General features: G+C 34.6%; 1 protein-coding gene across 1 annotated transcript in view; it reads left to right on the forward strand.

The window, feature by feature from the left end:
- The window catches only part of SCAF11 (SR-related CTD associated factor 11), a 71,933-nt gene that overhangs the window by 39,362 nt on the left and 14,626 nt on the right, over positions 1-17,945 (forward strand). Inside the window, exons 4-6 of the mRNA XM_007463830.1 lie at positions 1,617-1,694; positions 5,102-5,202; positions 7,115-7,176. Of these exons, the coding sequence (XP_007463892.1) occupies positions 1,617-1,694; positions 5,102-5,202; positions 7,115-7,176 (241 nt within the window). The remainder of the gene's footprint in view (positions 1-1,616; positions 1,695-5,101; positions 5,203-7,114; positions 7,177-17,945) is intronic.

The raw sequence follows: 17,945 nt of genomic DNA on the forward strand, positions 1-17,945 counted from the left end.
GGGAAAGTACTAGCATCCTAAATGCATAGTACTTGGAAGTAGGCTGAGGTGGGTTCTTCCAGTCTGAATTGGTTTAATATAGTCAGGAAAGTCAAATTTCTTCATTCAGATATGGTGTAGAGCATTTTATCAAGCCCTACCTACTTAAGAAAAGAAAGATCAATTTTTAGCAGAGTAGTAAAAAGTAACTCTGTTTATATTTTGGCTGCTTCCAAAGTGACTCACAAGCTTTGTGAAAATGTATTATGTGATCGAGGGCCGCACACAGTCTGTTGTACTTGTGCTTTGTGTAAGCATATCTTGATATGTGCCAAAGTCCAGAAAAGCAAATATCACATTTTTCCACTAGGGAATATAGGATAATTTATCAAAACTTCATTATTATCTTATCTGTTAGACTATTGGTATTAAATTGCTAGAATCCTGTTTTACTTTTATAACCATAGGTATTAAAATATCGCCTTTCAGTATTTTCTTCTTAGGCTACGGAATCTTCCCTTTTACCCTAGTAGACAACATACTTTATCTTAAATTATTTAAATAATATAAGCCTATTCCTATACAAACATTTAATAGTATTATCAGAGAAACTCAATTATAGTTGATGCATGTTAATTTTGAAAGTACAGGAAATATATTTATGTCAAGATAAAGATGATTTAGAATTACAGAGTGAACAAAGGACAATTTTTCTTAATTTATAAAGAAAGCCTACAATTCAGTTTGAAAAAGACCAGCAACCTAATAAAAAAAGTTAGGCAAAAGGCATGAATAGACAGTTTAAAGAAAAGGAACTTTGAAGAGTCCTTAAACATGGAAATATTTTCAACCTTACTCATAAAAGGAAATGTAAATTAAAACTATATGACATACCATGCTGTTAAGAATGGGACAGCTCTGAAATTATGAGCCAATTTAAAATATGTAATTAAGAGAAAAACAAGATTCAGTTCAGCATCTGAATTATATTTTATATTTAAAAGATACGCGTTATGCATAAACATTGGGTATCTCCAAAAGGATACATAAGAAACTACTTCCAGAGAGGGCATCTACATGGCTGAGGGAGCAGCAGAGGAATCCTTGCTTTTCTTCATATCTACAATTTTTTTTATTGCTGGTACAACTGCCTATTCAAAATTATTTTGGGGGAAAATATTGTCATCGAATATTAAAATCTATAAGGGACCTGTCCAAGCCATTCCTTTTACAGCTTATTTAGAGTTACTCAAGTGCTTTGGATCAGAGAGGTAGTGATTTCAGCCCAGCTTTCCTTTCATTATAGCTGTAGTACTCAACTGTGCAGCAAGTCTTAATAGGTATTATCTTGATAACAAAGATCTTATCTCTCTGATCATCGTTGTATTCCACTTATTTAGGATACAGTAGGTGCTCAGTAAATGTTTGAATGAATTTTAAAAATTATGGTATTTATTACTTTGTGGAGTAATACAGGTGGAAAGTATTTCATCTTTATCTTTGAAAGAAGAAAAAATTATTTTTCTATTGTTTCCTCTTCTGGTGAAAAACTTACCATAAATGCGTTTGTTATAGTTTAATTTTGATCTGTTTTAAAGAGACATTCGTAAAGTTATAATGTGTTCATCATTTTTCAGACACTTGCTTCATGTCCTATTGACCGGAAACCTTTTCAGGCGGTGTTTAAATTCAGTGCATTGGAAGGTTGTGTTAAGGTAAGGTTTAGATTTTATTTTGTAAAACAAACTCTTTAAACTTAATTGAGACGATTTTGCTTTAAATTTCCAGTTTGAGTATATTTGTGAATTGTTCAACTTTAAGTTTAATGTGTTTAATTTCCATTGAAAAAATGTTTGAATGAAATATTAGATTCAAAGACAAACCCCCACAAAAACTTAAGTCCAGAGTACCTGAAAATTATGTTTTCATGAAAACATATCATGTTGAGAAGATTAAACAAATAAAATTAAATATAAAAGGGTGTCTTTGTTCTTAAATTCTGGTGCTTGAAGGAAACTGAGTTTAATTGGAGAAGAATAAGGGGGTTTGTGAAGATCTTGAGAGGGACTTCTCATGGTTTCAGGGTTGTCATGGGCAGATGACTTCTTTTGTTACGTACAATTTTATTGTAATGCTTAATCGTAGTCACATTCTTGAGATTCACATAGCATGCTGATGTTACTTATGATTAAGAACCATAATTATGATTTGTATTCACATTTATTTTTGGCTTACAAATAAAAGAAGAAGAAAGAAATAGGAACATATTCCTGAGTTAATGAATAAAAAGTGAAAAGAGGAAAAGAGAGTAAGTAGTAATTTACATAAAGTGAAATGTGTAAGAAAGATTTCTTGAGGTTCTCATTAGTAAGTCAGGAATGGTATACAGTTAAAAATGAGAATACTCAATATATACATATATGATGCCATTGATGGGAAAAACAAACTTCCCAAGTAGCACCAACACTTCGGTTGCTATCTTTGTGAATAGGAAGGGGCATGTAAGCAACATAAAACTATTTAAGCATTAGATGTTCTCAGTGTAGGTGTTTATAATTTGTTTTTTTTTTTTTTTTTTGCGGTATGTGGGCCTCTCACTGTTGTGGCCTCTCCCATTGTGGAGCACAGGCTCCGGACGAGCAGGCTCAACGGCCATGGCTCACGGGCCCAGCCGCTCCACGGCATGTGGGATCTTCCCAGACCGGGGCACGAACCCGTATCCCCTGCATCGGCAGGCGGACTCTCAACCACTGCGCCACCAGGGAAGCCCTATAATTTGTTTTGATATATTTTTTCCAGATAAGTCTCAGTGACATAAGGTACAAATGAGATTGCAATTCAAATAAAATGACATGTAAAAGATACTGCATGTTGTAATTGTGTTAACTCTGGACATCTATACAAATTAGTATATATCTTGGAGAAAAGATAAAACATTATATATGTGTGTGATAGTATAATCAAAATTAAAGCAACACTTCTCTGAAAGACATGTTCTGTTTTTCCAGACTATATATACTACGTTGCTGAAGATTCTTTAGCGTGTACTAGCTTCCAAAGATATTCTTCTGTAAAATTTTGTTGTTGCTTCATGTGAATTTTGTTCGGTTGCTTGGAATAAAAATTTATGTTTTGTTTAGTAGGGTCTGAGTGTTACGTAAATTAAAAGTTTGGGGGAGTGTTAATCTAATTTTGTCAAACTTAAAAGGTATTTCTTATCATGTGTGATATTATCCATATATTCTTTCTTTTTGTTTGAATTTTATTTTTTTATACAGCAGGTTCTTATTAGTCATCCATTTTATACACATCAGTGTATACCTGTCAATCCCAATCTCCCAATTCATCACACCACACCACACCCCACCTCCCCCACCACCGCTTTCCCCCCTTGGTGTCTTTACGTTTGTTCTCTGCATCTGTGTTTCAGTTTCTGTACTGCAAACGGGTACATCTGTACCATTTTTCTAGGTTCCACATGTATGCGTTAATACACGATATTTGTTTTCCTCTTTCTGATGTACTTCACTCTGTATGACAGTCTCTAGATGCATCCACGACTCTACAAATGACCCATTTTGTTCCTTTTTATGGCTGAGTAATATTCCATTGTATATATGTACCACATCTTCTTTATCCATTTGTCTGTCAGTGGGCATTTAGGTTGCTTCCATGACCTGCCTATTGTAAATAGTGCTGCGGTGAACATTGGAGTGAATGTGTCTTTTTGAATTACGGTTTTCTCTGGGTATATGTCCAGTAGTGGGATTGCTGGGTCATATGGTAATTCTGTGTGTGGTATTATCCATATATACTTAATATCTTCCTTTGCCCTTTTACTTCTTTTGAATCTTTATTATCCTTTTCCCTTTAGAATTAAACTCAAATGGGTCATATATAATTGCTTATATTTTCAACCACTTGTTGGACATCTCCATCTAGAATACCAAAGGAATCTAAATATTAACAAACCCCAAACTCAGCTCATTCCCTGCCCCGTCCCCCAACCCCAGTTGTATGGTACCGTAATCCCAGTCACCCAGATCAAAAACATCTGGGAATTTTCTATTTTTTCTCTTTGTCTTATTTTTGCCTGTTCCTTCTACACAATGTCTTAAATTTGTTCCCACTTCATTACCTCTTTGTAGGCCCTCATGCTGTCATCTAGACCTGTTCTGCCAATAGAAATATACTACAAACCACTCTATAATATAAAATTTTTAGTAGCTGCATTAAAAGACCAAAAGGAAACAGTTAAATTGAATTTTTATATTTAATCCAACATATCTAGTGTATTATCTCAACATGTAATATTTTAGAAGAATTATTATTGAAGGATTTTATCTTTTGTTGTTGTTTTCATTGAAATCTGGTTTATATTTTACACTTACAAGTACATCTCAATTTAAACCAGCCACATTTCACATGCATAATAGTGTGTGGCTAGTGACTATTGTCTCATACAGTATAGATCTACACTGTTATAAGAACTTTTTTCCAGTTTCCTGGCTTTTATAGTTTCCCTTAAATGGTTCATTCTCCATATCACTGCCAAAGAAAACAAATTTGACCATCTCATTCACATGCTTTTAACACTCTATTTTCTGATTCCTATAGAATTATTTTCTTATTCAGGACCCTTTACAGTCTGGTCCTAATACATTGTATCAGCTTCATATCCTGCTAATTTTTTCTTCCCCATCTGCATTGGCTTCTTACTGTTTCTTATAACTGTGTTCCCTCCATTTAGAATACTTTTTTCCTTATACAGATTCCTACTCATTCTTGAAGACCGACTCATAAATCATCTACTCATTAAAGTCTTCTCTGATATCCTCAAAAGTCAGTTCTACATGTATACAAAGATCTGTGTTTATATTTGTTATGAGCACTTAATCTATTTACATGCCCCTCTCTTACTGTTATGTTTCCCCAGAGCTTAGCACACATACTAAGTTTATAGTTTAGCATGCTTGAATTAATAAGCATATGTATTTGGGCTGCATGTTCATTCAGATAATTTTGTTTCTTTAATTTTTTGTCCTCTCAAGGGAAATGTGTAGGTTATCATTTGTGATGCCAGATTATCAGTCTAAATAGGTGGTTTTGCTTTTTCTCACAGGTTCACATAAAAAGACAGTTGAGAGAACCAAATGACAAGAAAAATGAAAGCTCTTTTAAGAAACAGCTGTCCTGTCAGGAAAATTCTAAAAGCTGTATGAGGTTAGTGCTGAACTTCAGAAGTGGAATCCAACTGTGTAGAATCAGAAGATAGCTAGTAAAAAGAAAAACAGTACTTAAAAAAATGAGGTTTTTTTGTATTTAATTTGAGGTGAGGTTTAAATGTATTTAATTACTTCTTTTAAAAGCACACCCTTGATAAGTTAAGGAAGGACCAGCTGAAATCTGAGAATATAATTTATTTGACCTCTATCTTTGATGAATTAGTTTTTTTTTAGTTTTTTCCTAATTTGTTTTAGATCGATATTTTTGTACAATAAAAGTTACAACAGTGTCAAATTTCTGTAAAATTTTCTGAATGCTTACACATTTTTGTACATATCACAAACAGATATGGATAAGCATTGGTGCACAGCCCACATTTTGAGTAACTGCTCTAGTATTTATGGACGGAAAGTAGAAAGTAACTAAAGATATAGTACAACATTCTTCATGAGACAGTTGTAATTGAAACTACTTATTATCTTTCTCATTTTGTTTCTCTGTGTTATAGCAGACATTTGCTACTATAACAAATGTTTATTGTTTAAAAAAAATTTAAACACGTTTGGATTTGTTTCAACTGCTATTGTTAAAACATAATTGCCTAGAAATACTTAGTACGCAGGTTTAACAGATATTAACATATTTTTGAATTAAATTGAATTAGTAGTGTACCGGAGATTCATTTATTATTAATACTTAAAATAACTTGTTACAGTACATTTAAAATTGAAGCCCTTTTTGATCTGAAGTATGTTTAGAGCTGTCCAAAAGTTGTCAAAGTCATAATTAAATCTATGATTCATTAGTACATTTCATCAGAATACTAATATCTTAAGAGAGTAAATATATTAGTTACCAAAACAGTTAACAATATTCCTTGAGATTTATTGAATCATGCCACTAATTTAGAACCCTGTAGCTCTTTAGAAGTTATAGACTTTTGGGAAGTTATAGACTTCTTTGGTAATCCGAAGAAAACTATAGACAACTACTATCCGAAAACATACTTAGAGACAAAAGTTTTTAGATTTTAAGGGATTCCTGGAATACTAAGTTCAAGAGCCCACCCATAAAGCCAGTTAATAACTGCAGTAGAGCAAATTTTATTTACAGTTTCTTTTAATTATATCTGAGTCAGCTTTGAGTCTTCCATTTATGGTTATATAGTAAATAGCACATTTTTCCCAGGCATAGTGAAGAAATACCTTTTGCTAGCTCCATTATTGATTCATCTCCTATTCTTGGCTGTGACAATGTCATAGATAGGCATTTTTTCAGAATTACCCAATTGTCTTGGCTCGTTGCTGAGAGTGCAGTGCTCATCATTGTATGACCTGTGATAGGGTTATACAGTGGGTCTAACAGAGCTGAGGTAGTCCACATGCTTAACTGTTTTTTCTCAAGGACTGTGGTAGAGGGATGGTATAGGGATGTAATGCAAAATAATAATTTGCTTTTGCTCACCAAGTCATACCCTTAATGATTTCTTCCAAGGTGGAAAATCTGTCAGCTATTAGATTTTTACCGTACATTTTTTTGGGAGTCTTTTGCATGTTTTCAGAATTCCTCTCATTCAATCTTATGTTTATGAGGCATATGCCTCATTTCCTGCACTTAGAAGATATCCCATTCAGTGTTGCCTCTCCCATCTAAAGCTGTAAAGCTCCTCTTTCTGATAGTTTCTCCCAGTTCCAGGGAAAGGGATTGCAAGAGTGTTTTGTTTCTTGTTAGTGAATCTCCATTGTAGTCATTGGAGTGGCAACTAAGTGGGGAGTCCAACTAATCATGCTTTCTTTGCTAAAATTTAAAACTCAGTGCATAATACTTTCAATGTAGTGGGCAGTGGATTGAAAATAAATGAGCAAAGTAACAGTTTTCTCTTATTTCATCTCTTTATTGGTGTTTACAGAAAAAAAGTCAAAAGAGAAGATCTATTAAGTGCAAAACTTTATGACTTGAAGATGATATACAGTAAGTGACTTTTTTACTTGTGTGTTCTACCTTTTTTTGTTTCTTACTTTAATGCTTGTGCCAAAGTCCTTGTAATATTTTGGCTTGGAAAATAGTCATGCACAGAACTCTGCTGAGCTCTGTACACTGTATTCAGTCCTACATAAACTGCTTTCATGGAGTCATTTATACTGTTTCCTGCCTTTTTTGTTTTCATGCTCAGCTGTAAGGAGGGAAGGGGAGAGTGAATGAGTGTGTGCGCGCGCGCGCGCGCGCATGTATGTTGGGAAGGAAAAGGAGAAAAGGATGTTTTCCAGCTACTTGGTTAGCAACCTACATTGTGGTCCTACTCCACTCATTAGTGCAGAAGTCCTTATGGGAACTGAGATGAAATACCTTGTGGGACAATAACTGTAAGCAGTAACAAGAGAAGCCTGTGACAGTGAGAAGGTAATTCATAGTTCCCAGAGGAAGTTGTGGCTTGGCTTTGAGCCACACTTTTAATTTGAAACTTTATTTGGAAATAAAGCATTTGTTACATATTTATCTAAATGAGCAGTTAAATATGCCTGTCTCTTGTTGTTGTCTAGTGTATGGTTCTTTAATACAGGGAAGCTTTGCAGCAGGGCCTGAGAAAAATGGCACTATAGTGCTTTGTGACTCCTCTTTGGAGCTCAAGCAGTTTATTCTTGTTACAAAGAACAACTTACTATAGGCTAATTGTAAGCAGGGAGAAGTGAGCATTTATTTTCCAGGCCAGGTTATAATTAATTTCTATTTATAGATAGAAAGAATTAATGAATTAATTGTTCTTAAAATTGATAATCAGCTTCATTTTTTATACATTTGAATACCAAGTTTGGTTGTTGTTGTTATTGGCTTTTTTATTTGAACATGATCTCAGGATTATAGATAACCCCAGATTTACAGGTTAATGAATGGCTGTTTGATAATTTACTCTTAAAGTGGAATTTCACTAAAAGGACTTTATGGTTAGATAAGCATTTTTCTTTTGTTAAAGAACTTTAGGTATCAAAACTTCTTTGTTTTTCTGTGTCATTGCTGTAGAATAGCATCCTTTTTAATGAATAGCCTTTGTTTGGTAATTCTAGGATCTGATGTAAAATTTACTGCTAAGGAAGAGTAAATGATGTTGTAGATTTCCTCTAGATAATCTGGCCCACTCTCCCTATGATAGTCTTAGTTTTAAGACTACTGTAATTTTCTTTAAGTATGTATCTCCTGCCTGGACTTACATTTAGAGAGAAAAACATAGGCAAATCTTAAATCTATAGTGCTTCAGTATGGTGAAGGCCATCTATAAGACTCTTTGATTCATTTGGATTTGAGAATTTGTTTTACTATTCAGAATATGAAATACTAAACAAGTTTTCAGGGGACATCTTAAGCCAGTTGAATAGCTAATTTTTTTCCTTCCAATTTATGTATATAAATATATATATACATATATAAATTATGTATATAAATTATGTGCATAACTTATGTATATTATGTATATAAATTATGTATGACATATACAACACTAAGTTTAAAGTGTACAGCATAGTGATTTGACTTACATACATCATAAAATGATTACCATGGAAAGTTTAGTGAACATTCATCATCTCATATAGATACAACATTAAAGAAATAGAAAAAAAAATTGTATCCTTGTGATGAAAACTCTTAGGATTTACTCTCTTAACGACTTTCATGTATAACATACAGCAGTGTTAATTATATTTATCATGTTGTACATTACATCCCTAGTACTTATTTATCTTATAACTTGAAGTTTGTACCTTTTTACTTCCTTTATCCAGTTCCTCCTTCCCCTACCACCTGCCTCTGGTAACCACAAACCTGATCTTTTTTTCTATGATTTTGTTTGTATAAGTGATATCATACAGTATTTGTCTTTCTCTGTCTGACTTATTTCACTTAGCATAATTCCCTGTAGGTCCTTGCATGTTGTTGCAAATGGCAGGGCTTTATTCTTTTTCATGGCTGAGTAATATTCCATTGTGTGGAATATGTGTGTGTGTGTGTGTATCTCACATCTTCTTTATCCATTCATCTATTGATGGGCACTTAGATTACTTCCATATCTTGGTTGGTTGGTTATTTATTTATTTTTATTTATTTATTTATTTTATTTAGTGGTATGCAGGCCTCTCACCATTGTGGCCTCTCCCGCTGCGGAGCAGAGGCTCTGGACGCGCAGGCTCAGCGGCCATAGCTCACGGGCCCAGCTGCTCCGCAGCATGTGGGATCTTCCCAGACCGGGGCATGAACCCGTGTCCCCTGCATCAGCAGGCGGACTCTCAACCACTGCGCCACCAGGGAAGCCCTGGGATTGTTTTCTTAATTTGTCTTTCTGATAGTTTTTTGTTAGGGTAGAGAAGTGCAACAGATTTCTGCATATTAATTTTATATCCTGCAACTTTACCAAATTCATTGATGAGTTCCAGTAGATTTTTGGTGGCACCTTTAGGATTTTCTGTGTATAATATGTCATCTGCAAACAGTGACAATTTTCCTTCTTTCTTTCCAATTTGGATGCTGTTTGTTTCTTTTTCTTGTCTGATTGCTGTGGCTAGGACTTCCGAAATTATGTTGAATAATAGTAGCGAGAGTGGGCATCTTTGTCTTGTTCCTGATCTTAGAGGAAAATGCTTTCAGCATTTCACTGTTGAGTGTGATGTTCGCTGTGGGTTTGTCATATATGGCCTTTATTATGTTGAGGTATGGTCCCTCTGTACCCACTTTATTGAGTTTTTATCATAAAGGGGTGTTGAATTTTTTTTAAAAGCTTTTCTGCAGCTATTGAGATTATTATATGGTTTTTACTCTTCAGTTTGTTAATGAGTATCACATTGATTGATTTGTGGATATGGAACCATTCTTTCATCCCTGAGATAAATCCCACTTGATCATGGCATATATGATCGTTTTACTGTACTGTTGAATTTGGTTTGCCATTATTTTGTTGAGTATTTTTGGGTGTATGTTCACCAGTGATATTGGCCTTTAATTTCCTTTTTTTGTGATACCTTTGTCTGGTTTGGTATTAGGGTTGCTGGCCTTGGAAACGTTACTTCCTCTGCAGTTTTTTGGAATAGTTTGAGAGGGGTAGATATTAACTCTTCTCTCGGTGTTTGGTAGAATTCACCTGAGAAGCCGTCTGGTCCTGGACTTTTGTTTGTTGGGAGTTTTAAAATTTTGAATAGGTAATTTTAAATTATAGTTCTTAAAAAACGTATTTCTTGCCAGAAGGTTAACATTATCCAAGGCCTGTAACTTAATGCCATGTCTACTTATATTAAGATGCCTGAAGTCATTTGTTTGGTTTAGGATAGGCAGAATATTCTTTATACTTTATGAGTGGGTAGAACAAGAGTACTAATACCTATCATGTAATTATTAGCAGATGTCTTAACTGAACAAGTCTGGATTGAGTTGAAGGGTATTGGGTACTTACTAATTACCCATTTAGATTTTTTTCTGTGATGTTGCTTTTTACTTGTGGCGTTTAATACATCTTACTTAGCCAGTTTTTCTTCCAGCATTGAGATAGATTATGTACCTGATGAAATAGCTTACATTTAGTTATCATGTTCAATGAAGATTATTCAGGTGTAAATTCTAAATCCATACTCACCACATACTCAGTATGAGAAGTTCGTACTAGGAGAGCAAAAGGGAATTGAGATGAACTCATTCATTCAACAGACTCTGAAGCAGCTCTGGACTCTTAGGGTTGTAGTAATGCACAAAAGAGACAAAGTGCTTGCTAACAGAGTATCTTTTGTGGACAATAAAGAGATAAATGTATAATATGACAGGTGTTATACGTGCTTCAAAGAAGAATAAAGTAGGGGTAAAGGGACAAAGGATGATGACATTCTGGAGGTGATTATATAAGGCATCAGGGAAAGCCTCTTGAATTAGATTATATTTGAACAGCAATCTAGAATAAGTAAGGGATCAAGCCATAAATGTATCTAGAGTGTTGCAGGAGAGGGAAGAGCAAGTGCAAAAGCCTTGAGACAGGAGCAATCATGGTATGTTCAGAGAATAGCACGGAGGTCAGTATGACTAGAACAATTGAGTTACGTAGATGGAGGAGGAAGAGTTAAGCCATTGGCTGGGAGGTCATTTAGCGCCTCCTAAATGGCAAGCATTTTCAGGGATCGTATGGACTGACATATTATTAAAGGATCTCTGGCTGTTAAGGAGAGAATAGTTCATAGGAGGGCAAGGTCCTCATAGGAGGCCTGAGAGACTAGTTTGGTGGCTGTATTCCAGGCCACAGATTATGGTGGGTTGGGCCAGGAAGATATTAGTGGAAGTGGTGAGAAGTGCCTCAATTCTGTAAATGTTGTATTTCAGAGGTGAAATTAAAAGGATTTGCTGATGGATTGGATGTGAGGTAAAGAAGTCAAGGGTGAGACTAAAGTCCTGGCCTGAACAACTGTTAAAATGGAGTTGCCAGTTACTGAGATGCAGAAGGCCAATAGAATGTTTGGGATGGTATAATAAAGATTTCTCTTTTGGACATGTAAGATGCTTACTCTACAACCAAGTAGAGATGCTCTGAAAAAATATGGATGTTATCATATGCAAAAGATTTTTTCATCTTTAGATTGTTTTAATGGTAATTGGTTCATGTTGATATGTGAATTAGTGTTTGGCGCTTAAGTCAAATTGATGGTTTCTTCCAGTTACCATTTCTTTCCCCACTCTCAAGTTTGGGCAAAAATGTTAATAAAGACCATGATGAGAGATAAGACTGGAAAGGAAGGTTGAGGCTGTCATAGAGAGTTGAGCAATAAAGCTAAAATTTCTGCATATTATCTTACAAGGAGTAATGTTATGCAAAAAGATACCATTAGAGGTTTTTTTTCACTGGATTACAATGTGGTGAAACCATTTTAGGAAAACTTGGTAAAAGTTACTCCAAAAAGATAGGAAGTTAAATACCTGTTAGAAAAATTCTAGAGCTGTGTCTTTTTTCTCAGGTTGTGTTTCTTTTTTGTCTTTATGACTCATTTAGTATACACCTTACTTGATTAATTCTGAGAACCTTTTTTTCCCCCATTGTAACATCTCTGAAGTGGGATTCTATCTTATCATTTGTCTCGTATGATCACTGTTGACCAAGCAGCTGCATAGTTGTCACTGCCTGAGACTGTATGAACATACAAAGTGCTGTCATTAAATCTGGAGAATAGATAGCAGAAACTTGGGAGAAGATCCATAGATAATCCTGGAATTTTCTTAACCCCTAGACCTCTAACTGAGAGAGAATTGGGGGAAATTCATCAGACACATGCACCAGCATTCCTGAGAAAGTCATGAGTTGGCTAATTCTATTAAGTACATACTTAATTCCAAGGCCAATATAAGAGGGCAGCACCAATGATTTAGTTCTTATATGGATTTCCTGAAGAATCACCACTGTTCTTTATTTTTCTTCCAGTTTTATTGAGATAATAATTGATATATACAGCACTGTGTAAGTTTAAGGTATACAGCATAATGTTTTGAGTTACATACATCATGAAATGATTATCACAGTAAATTTAGTGAACATCATCTCATATAGATACATTAAAGAAATAGAAAAAAATGTGTTTCCTTGTAATGAGAACCCTTAGGATTTACTCTCTTAACAACTTTGGTGTATAACATACAATGGTATTAATTATATTTATCATGTTGTATGTTACATCCCTAGTACTTATTTATCCTATAACTGGAAGTCTGCACCTTTTGACTACCTTCATCAATTCCCCCTCCTCTCACCCTTCATCTCTGGTAACCACAAGTCTGAGCTCTTTTCCTCTGAGTTTGTTTGATTGTTTGTTTTTGAAGTATAATTGACCTACAACACTGTGTTAGTTCCTGGTACACACAGAATGATTTGATATTTCTATACATTTTAAAATGATCACCATGATAAATTCATTTACCATCTGTCACCATACAAAGATATTACATAATTTATTGACTGTATTCTCCACAAATCACCACTGTTCTTCATAGCATAAAGGATGATGTCATGTGAAAAACAGTCATCAACAAACTTGGGTTGAAAAGTAATTAGAAAAAGTTGGATTTTGCATGTAAAGAAGTTGTATGAATGCCTTAACCAATTTATTATGCCTGTATATTCACTTTTATTAGTCAATTAAAAACTGTACCTAGGTCTATATTAGTTTCCTAGGGCAGCTGTAAAAAATTCATTACAAACTTGGTGGCCAAAACAGCTTGGTGGTCAAAAACAGCTCTTTCAGTAGTTCCGAAATAAAATTTCTAAGTGATAAGAAATCACTGTGACCCAACTCTGATGCAGAGATTGTGTTCTCCAAATAACATTTCCTAATAAAAGAACCAGGCCTCCTTGAAATAAATGACTGTTTCCAGGTTTGAGATAGTAAATAAATAAGATGTGCTTAGAATATTTTTTTCTTAACAGAAGGCAAGGAAACTTTCAAAGCAGTGCTAGGATTGTAACAAAAAGTCTCGAGAATCAACTAGATTGGGCTCCCTTTAGCCAAAAATGGAACAATCTGAGCATGAAGAGGATAATAACTTCAGTAACTGTCAAGGACAGTTATTGAAACCTGTCAGATATGTTTGAGTTCATGAGTTCATCATGCTACCTTATAAGTAAACAAACAAATTGGTCTATTTTAGAGGATGCTAGGAAGTTAACTCATTTTTAAAACCAATATATGAAAGGAAAGATGCAAGCATCTACCTTGCCTTTTGTATATAAACTGTACATCAAGGTAATTGAACAGGTAGTAAAGGAAAGTTTGTTTATTTATTTATTTATTTTTTGCGGTACGTGGGCCTCTCACTGCTGTGGCCTCTCCCGTTGTAGAGCGCAGGCTCAGGGGCCATGGCTCACGCGCCCAGCCGCTCCACGGCATGTGGAATCTTCCCGGGCCGGGGCATGAACCCGTGTCCCCTGCATCGGCAGGCGGACTCTCAACCACTGCGCCACCAGGGAAGCCCGGAAAGTTAATTTTTTATAGAAATATTTCTGCAAGTAATTGAAGATTATGGAATTCGAATATCAGCATTTTGTAAACTTTAATGAATTAATAGTTCTAGGCAGTGATCAGCAATGGCTGTTAGCATCCCAAGGGACAGCCAAACATTAAACATTTCTTTATGGAAGTAAGTAACTACAAATATGCAGTAGTGTGCTGAAGAAAAGAAAAAAAAGAAAAAAGAAACCCCCAAAACAAAAAACTGCATCTGATTAAGAAATCTAACTACTAATTTATAAGACATACAGGAGACAGAGATGCGTGTTAAGTGACAAGGAAATTCAATCAACAAAATGTAGACCATAGACAAATGACCTGGTCTCTTCTGTCAAAAAGTTCTAAGGAGTTTAAAAGTGGGAGAGGGAACCTGTAGATTAAAAGAGACAAAAGAAAGATTCAACTAGTCACAATTGGATTATTTGGATCCTTATTGTGACATGTTGTAAAAAGAAAGTTAAAAAAATATATATATATATATATATACATATATACATATATATATATATATATATATATATATATATATAAAACTTTAAGGGCAGTTGGAAAATTGAACTTCAGGTGTTTGGTATTAAGGAGTTATTGGAGCTTTTTTGTTTGTTTACTTGTAATAATGGTATTAATGTTATTTTTTTCCCCAAAGAACACTTATATTTTAGAGTTATTTACTGAAATAGTTGTGCATTAAAATGATATGTCTAGAATTTGTTTCAAAATGACTTGAGAAGGTAGTAGATAAATTAACAGTGGATGTGAATTAATAATTGTGGAGGCAGGGATATGGGTATAATGGAGTTTCATTATGCTATTTGCTCTATTTTGTGTTTGTTTGAAATTTTCTGTAATTAAAAAAAATGTACTATGAGAATTTAATTGGCCATTTTCCCCTGATAGTGGTGCATAAAATAATTCAAGTTCTTACAGTTAACTTCAATGAAATAAAGTATATTAGCTTGTTTTGTGGCTTCTTTTTCTAGTAAGATTTTAAGTTGTGAATAGTTGTGTTTTCTGTATGGCATTTTCCAGGGTATCATACAAAGTGGTAATGGTAATTAAGTACTTAGTATTTGATTGTTCTTGGCTGTAGCTACTTGATGATAAAAGGTAACTGATCTATGCCTGTAACAGACAGCAAACAAACTTCAGAAAGCTTCAGTAATAAAAAGATGCTTGAAAATAAAAGACAATTTTAGGAAAGTAGTTTTCTCTTGAAGGCAAAGAGACTGAAACAAAGATTAATATAAAAGTAAAATAACTAAATGTGAACAGTTAAATCTGCCCTGTAGGTGTCATTTTTTGTACTTTATGGAATGTTCAAAATTGTTCATAATTATAAACTTTAAAACAATTTTAAAAAGCTGAATATCTTGGCCAAGATCACACAGTTGGAGCAGACAGAATTTGATCCAGTCTTCTGACTCTATGTCTAATGCCTCTTATCACTGCAGAATAATGCTAAAGTATGATATTATTAATATTACTCACCTTAAGCCTCTCACTTTGTGGTTGTCTACAAGCTTTATAACTCAAATTATTGTCTTTTTCTAATGGCTCGATATAAATAGCAGACTGCTCCCTACTTAGCAGACCAATTAACTTTGTAATTAACTTTATTTTGTGTTTCCTTTCAGAAATGTAATAGAGAACAGGTTTTGTTTTTGTTTTTTTTTCAGGCTAAAGTTTATAAATCATAACTATAGGAATAGAACCTTTAAGGGTTTTAACCTTTAATTTTCACATTGAGATTTCTTAGATATCATTTATTAACAAACTACCTCATTAGAAGACCAAGAGAATCTGTAAAGTTACATGTAATTGTCTCAAAGTTTAGAGGCAATAATGAACCTATCATGCAAAAGAGAAGCAACCTTGGACTCTTAAATGTAGGCATCTGATGACTGAGCAAGGAACTAAGATGACAGTTAAGGTGAAGGTAGAGTTAGTGGGAAGTTGTGCAAATTAAGAACATTTTAATGTATTTACCTAGTTAGACTGAGCAGGAACCATGGTGCCCAAAGGATAATTTTTTTTTGCCGTACGCGGGCCTCTCACTGCCGTGGCCTCTCCCGTCGCGGAGCACAGGCTCCGGACGCGCAGGCCCAGCGGCCACGGCCCACAGGCCCAGCCGCTCCGCGGCACGCGGGATGCTCCCGGACCGGGGCACGAACCCGCGTCCCCTGCATCGGCAGGCGGACTCTCAACCACTGCGCCGCCAGGGAAGCCCCCCAAAGGATAATTTAAATTTATTTTTATGAAAGAACTTCTTGAGAAAATACTATCTGTCTTTTTATGATTGCTTGGCTAGAGTTCAGAAGCAATGCAGTTTAGTGTCTTTAATTTTTTCAAGTTTTTCAAAGTGGGAAGGGGCTGCTCTTTGAACATTCGTGTGTGACTTTCTCCCTTAAGTTATTATCTTTATATTATACAAACTCAAACTAATGTATAGAGTGTATGAAATTGTGAAATTCTTTTATCTGGATTAGAAATTATTAGTATAACATTAGTTAAAACTTCAGCAGGCCTAATAGATAATTTTATTGGAAGTTGAGCCACTTTGGTTTTGTACTAGTTTTTCTGTTAAATCATCTGTGGCTCTAATAAAATTATATAAACTGTTTAATTTACTTTCTTCGTTTAATGAAGATGGTGTTCCTCACTGGTGGTATTGTGAAAGATTAGACAGCATACCTTTTGGAGAATTTGTTAAGAAAATATCACTTTCATTCTTCAGTCATACTAGATAAATGAGTTGCCATACTTTCTTTTTTTAACATCTTTATTGGAGTATAATTGCTTTACAATGGTGTGTTAGTTTCTGCTTTATAACAAAGTGAATCAGCTCTACATATACATATGTTCCCATATCTCCTCCCTCTTGCTGCCTCCTCCCACCCTCCCTACATACTTCTTTTTAAATTTAAACTCCTTTATGTACTTTGTTCTTGGAAGGAACATAATAATCTTTGGTTTGGGCTAATAGTTTATAATTGATGTAGTTTATAAAAAGTATCCCCCTTTAAGGCATTTCTTAATGGAGTACTTTCTTAGGTACATGCTAGATCCATTTAATTATGGCTCTATTAATTTGGAATCAATTAATCAAACTTTATTTGGGTGCCTGCCAAGTACTAGGCTCTAAGCTCAGAGCCTTTGTTATACTGGTTCGTATTGTAGAAAAAAATGTTCTCATGAAACATCTTTTGGGATATACTGAATTCAAAAAAGAGAGATAAGCTTCCTGTTAAGCATAACAGATTGAGCACCTGTTTAATTGTCTTATCCCTCCTAGAACCCTATGGAAATGACCATAAAGGAATGAAAAGAAAATAAAAATTTAAAGCCAAAAAGATAAGAGAACTAGAGAGAAGGGACAGCAGATAAGAGATGTCCATAAAATAGAAGCTTGAAAATGGTTGTTTGAGGTGAATGGTAAACTGTCTTAGCAGAAAGCTGAAGCCCAAACCTTTCATGGAGAGAGTGGGGTTAAGAATCAAATCAGTTCACGTACCATAGAACCTTAGTCTTGGGTCTGGGGGCCTCTATTATCTCTGAAAGCAGGTATATGCAGTTGTGCTGAAAAACAGAATTGGTTAAATTTTTTTAAAGGAGAAGTTTATCCTGCATATTTCTGGCCAGTGTAGGGGAAGGAGTCTATGCAGGCAAAGACTGTAGGCTTACTCTCTAGAATGAGTGGTTGAACCAGATTAAACTGTAGCACAAATG

This window comes from Lipotes vexillifer, unplaced genomic scaffold (genome assembly GCF_000442215.2).
Source record: "Lipotes vexillifer unplaced genomic scaffold, Lipotes_vexillifer_v1.1 scaffold1587, whole genome shotgun sequence".
Taxonomy (NCBI): Eukaryota; Metazoa; Chordata; class Mammalia; order Artiodactyla; family Lipotidae; genus Lipotes; species Lipotes vexillifer.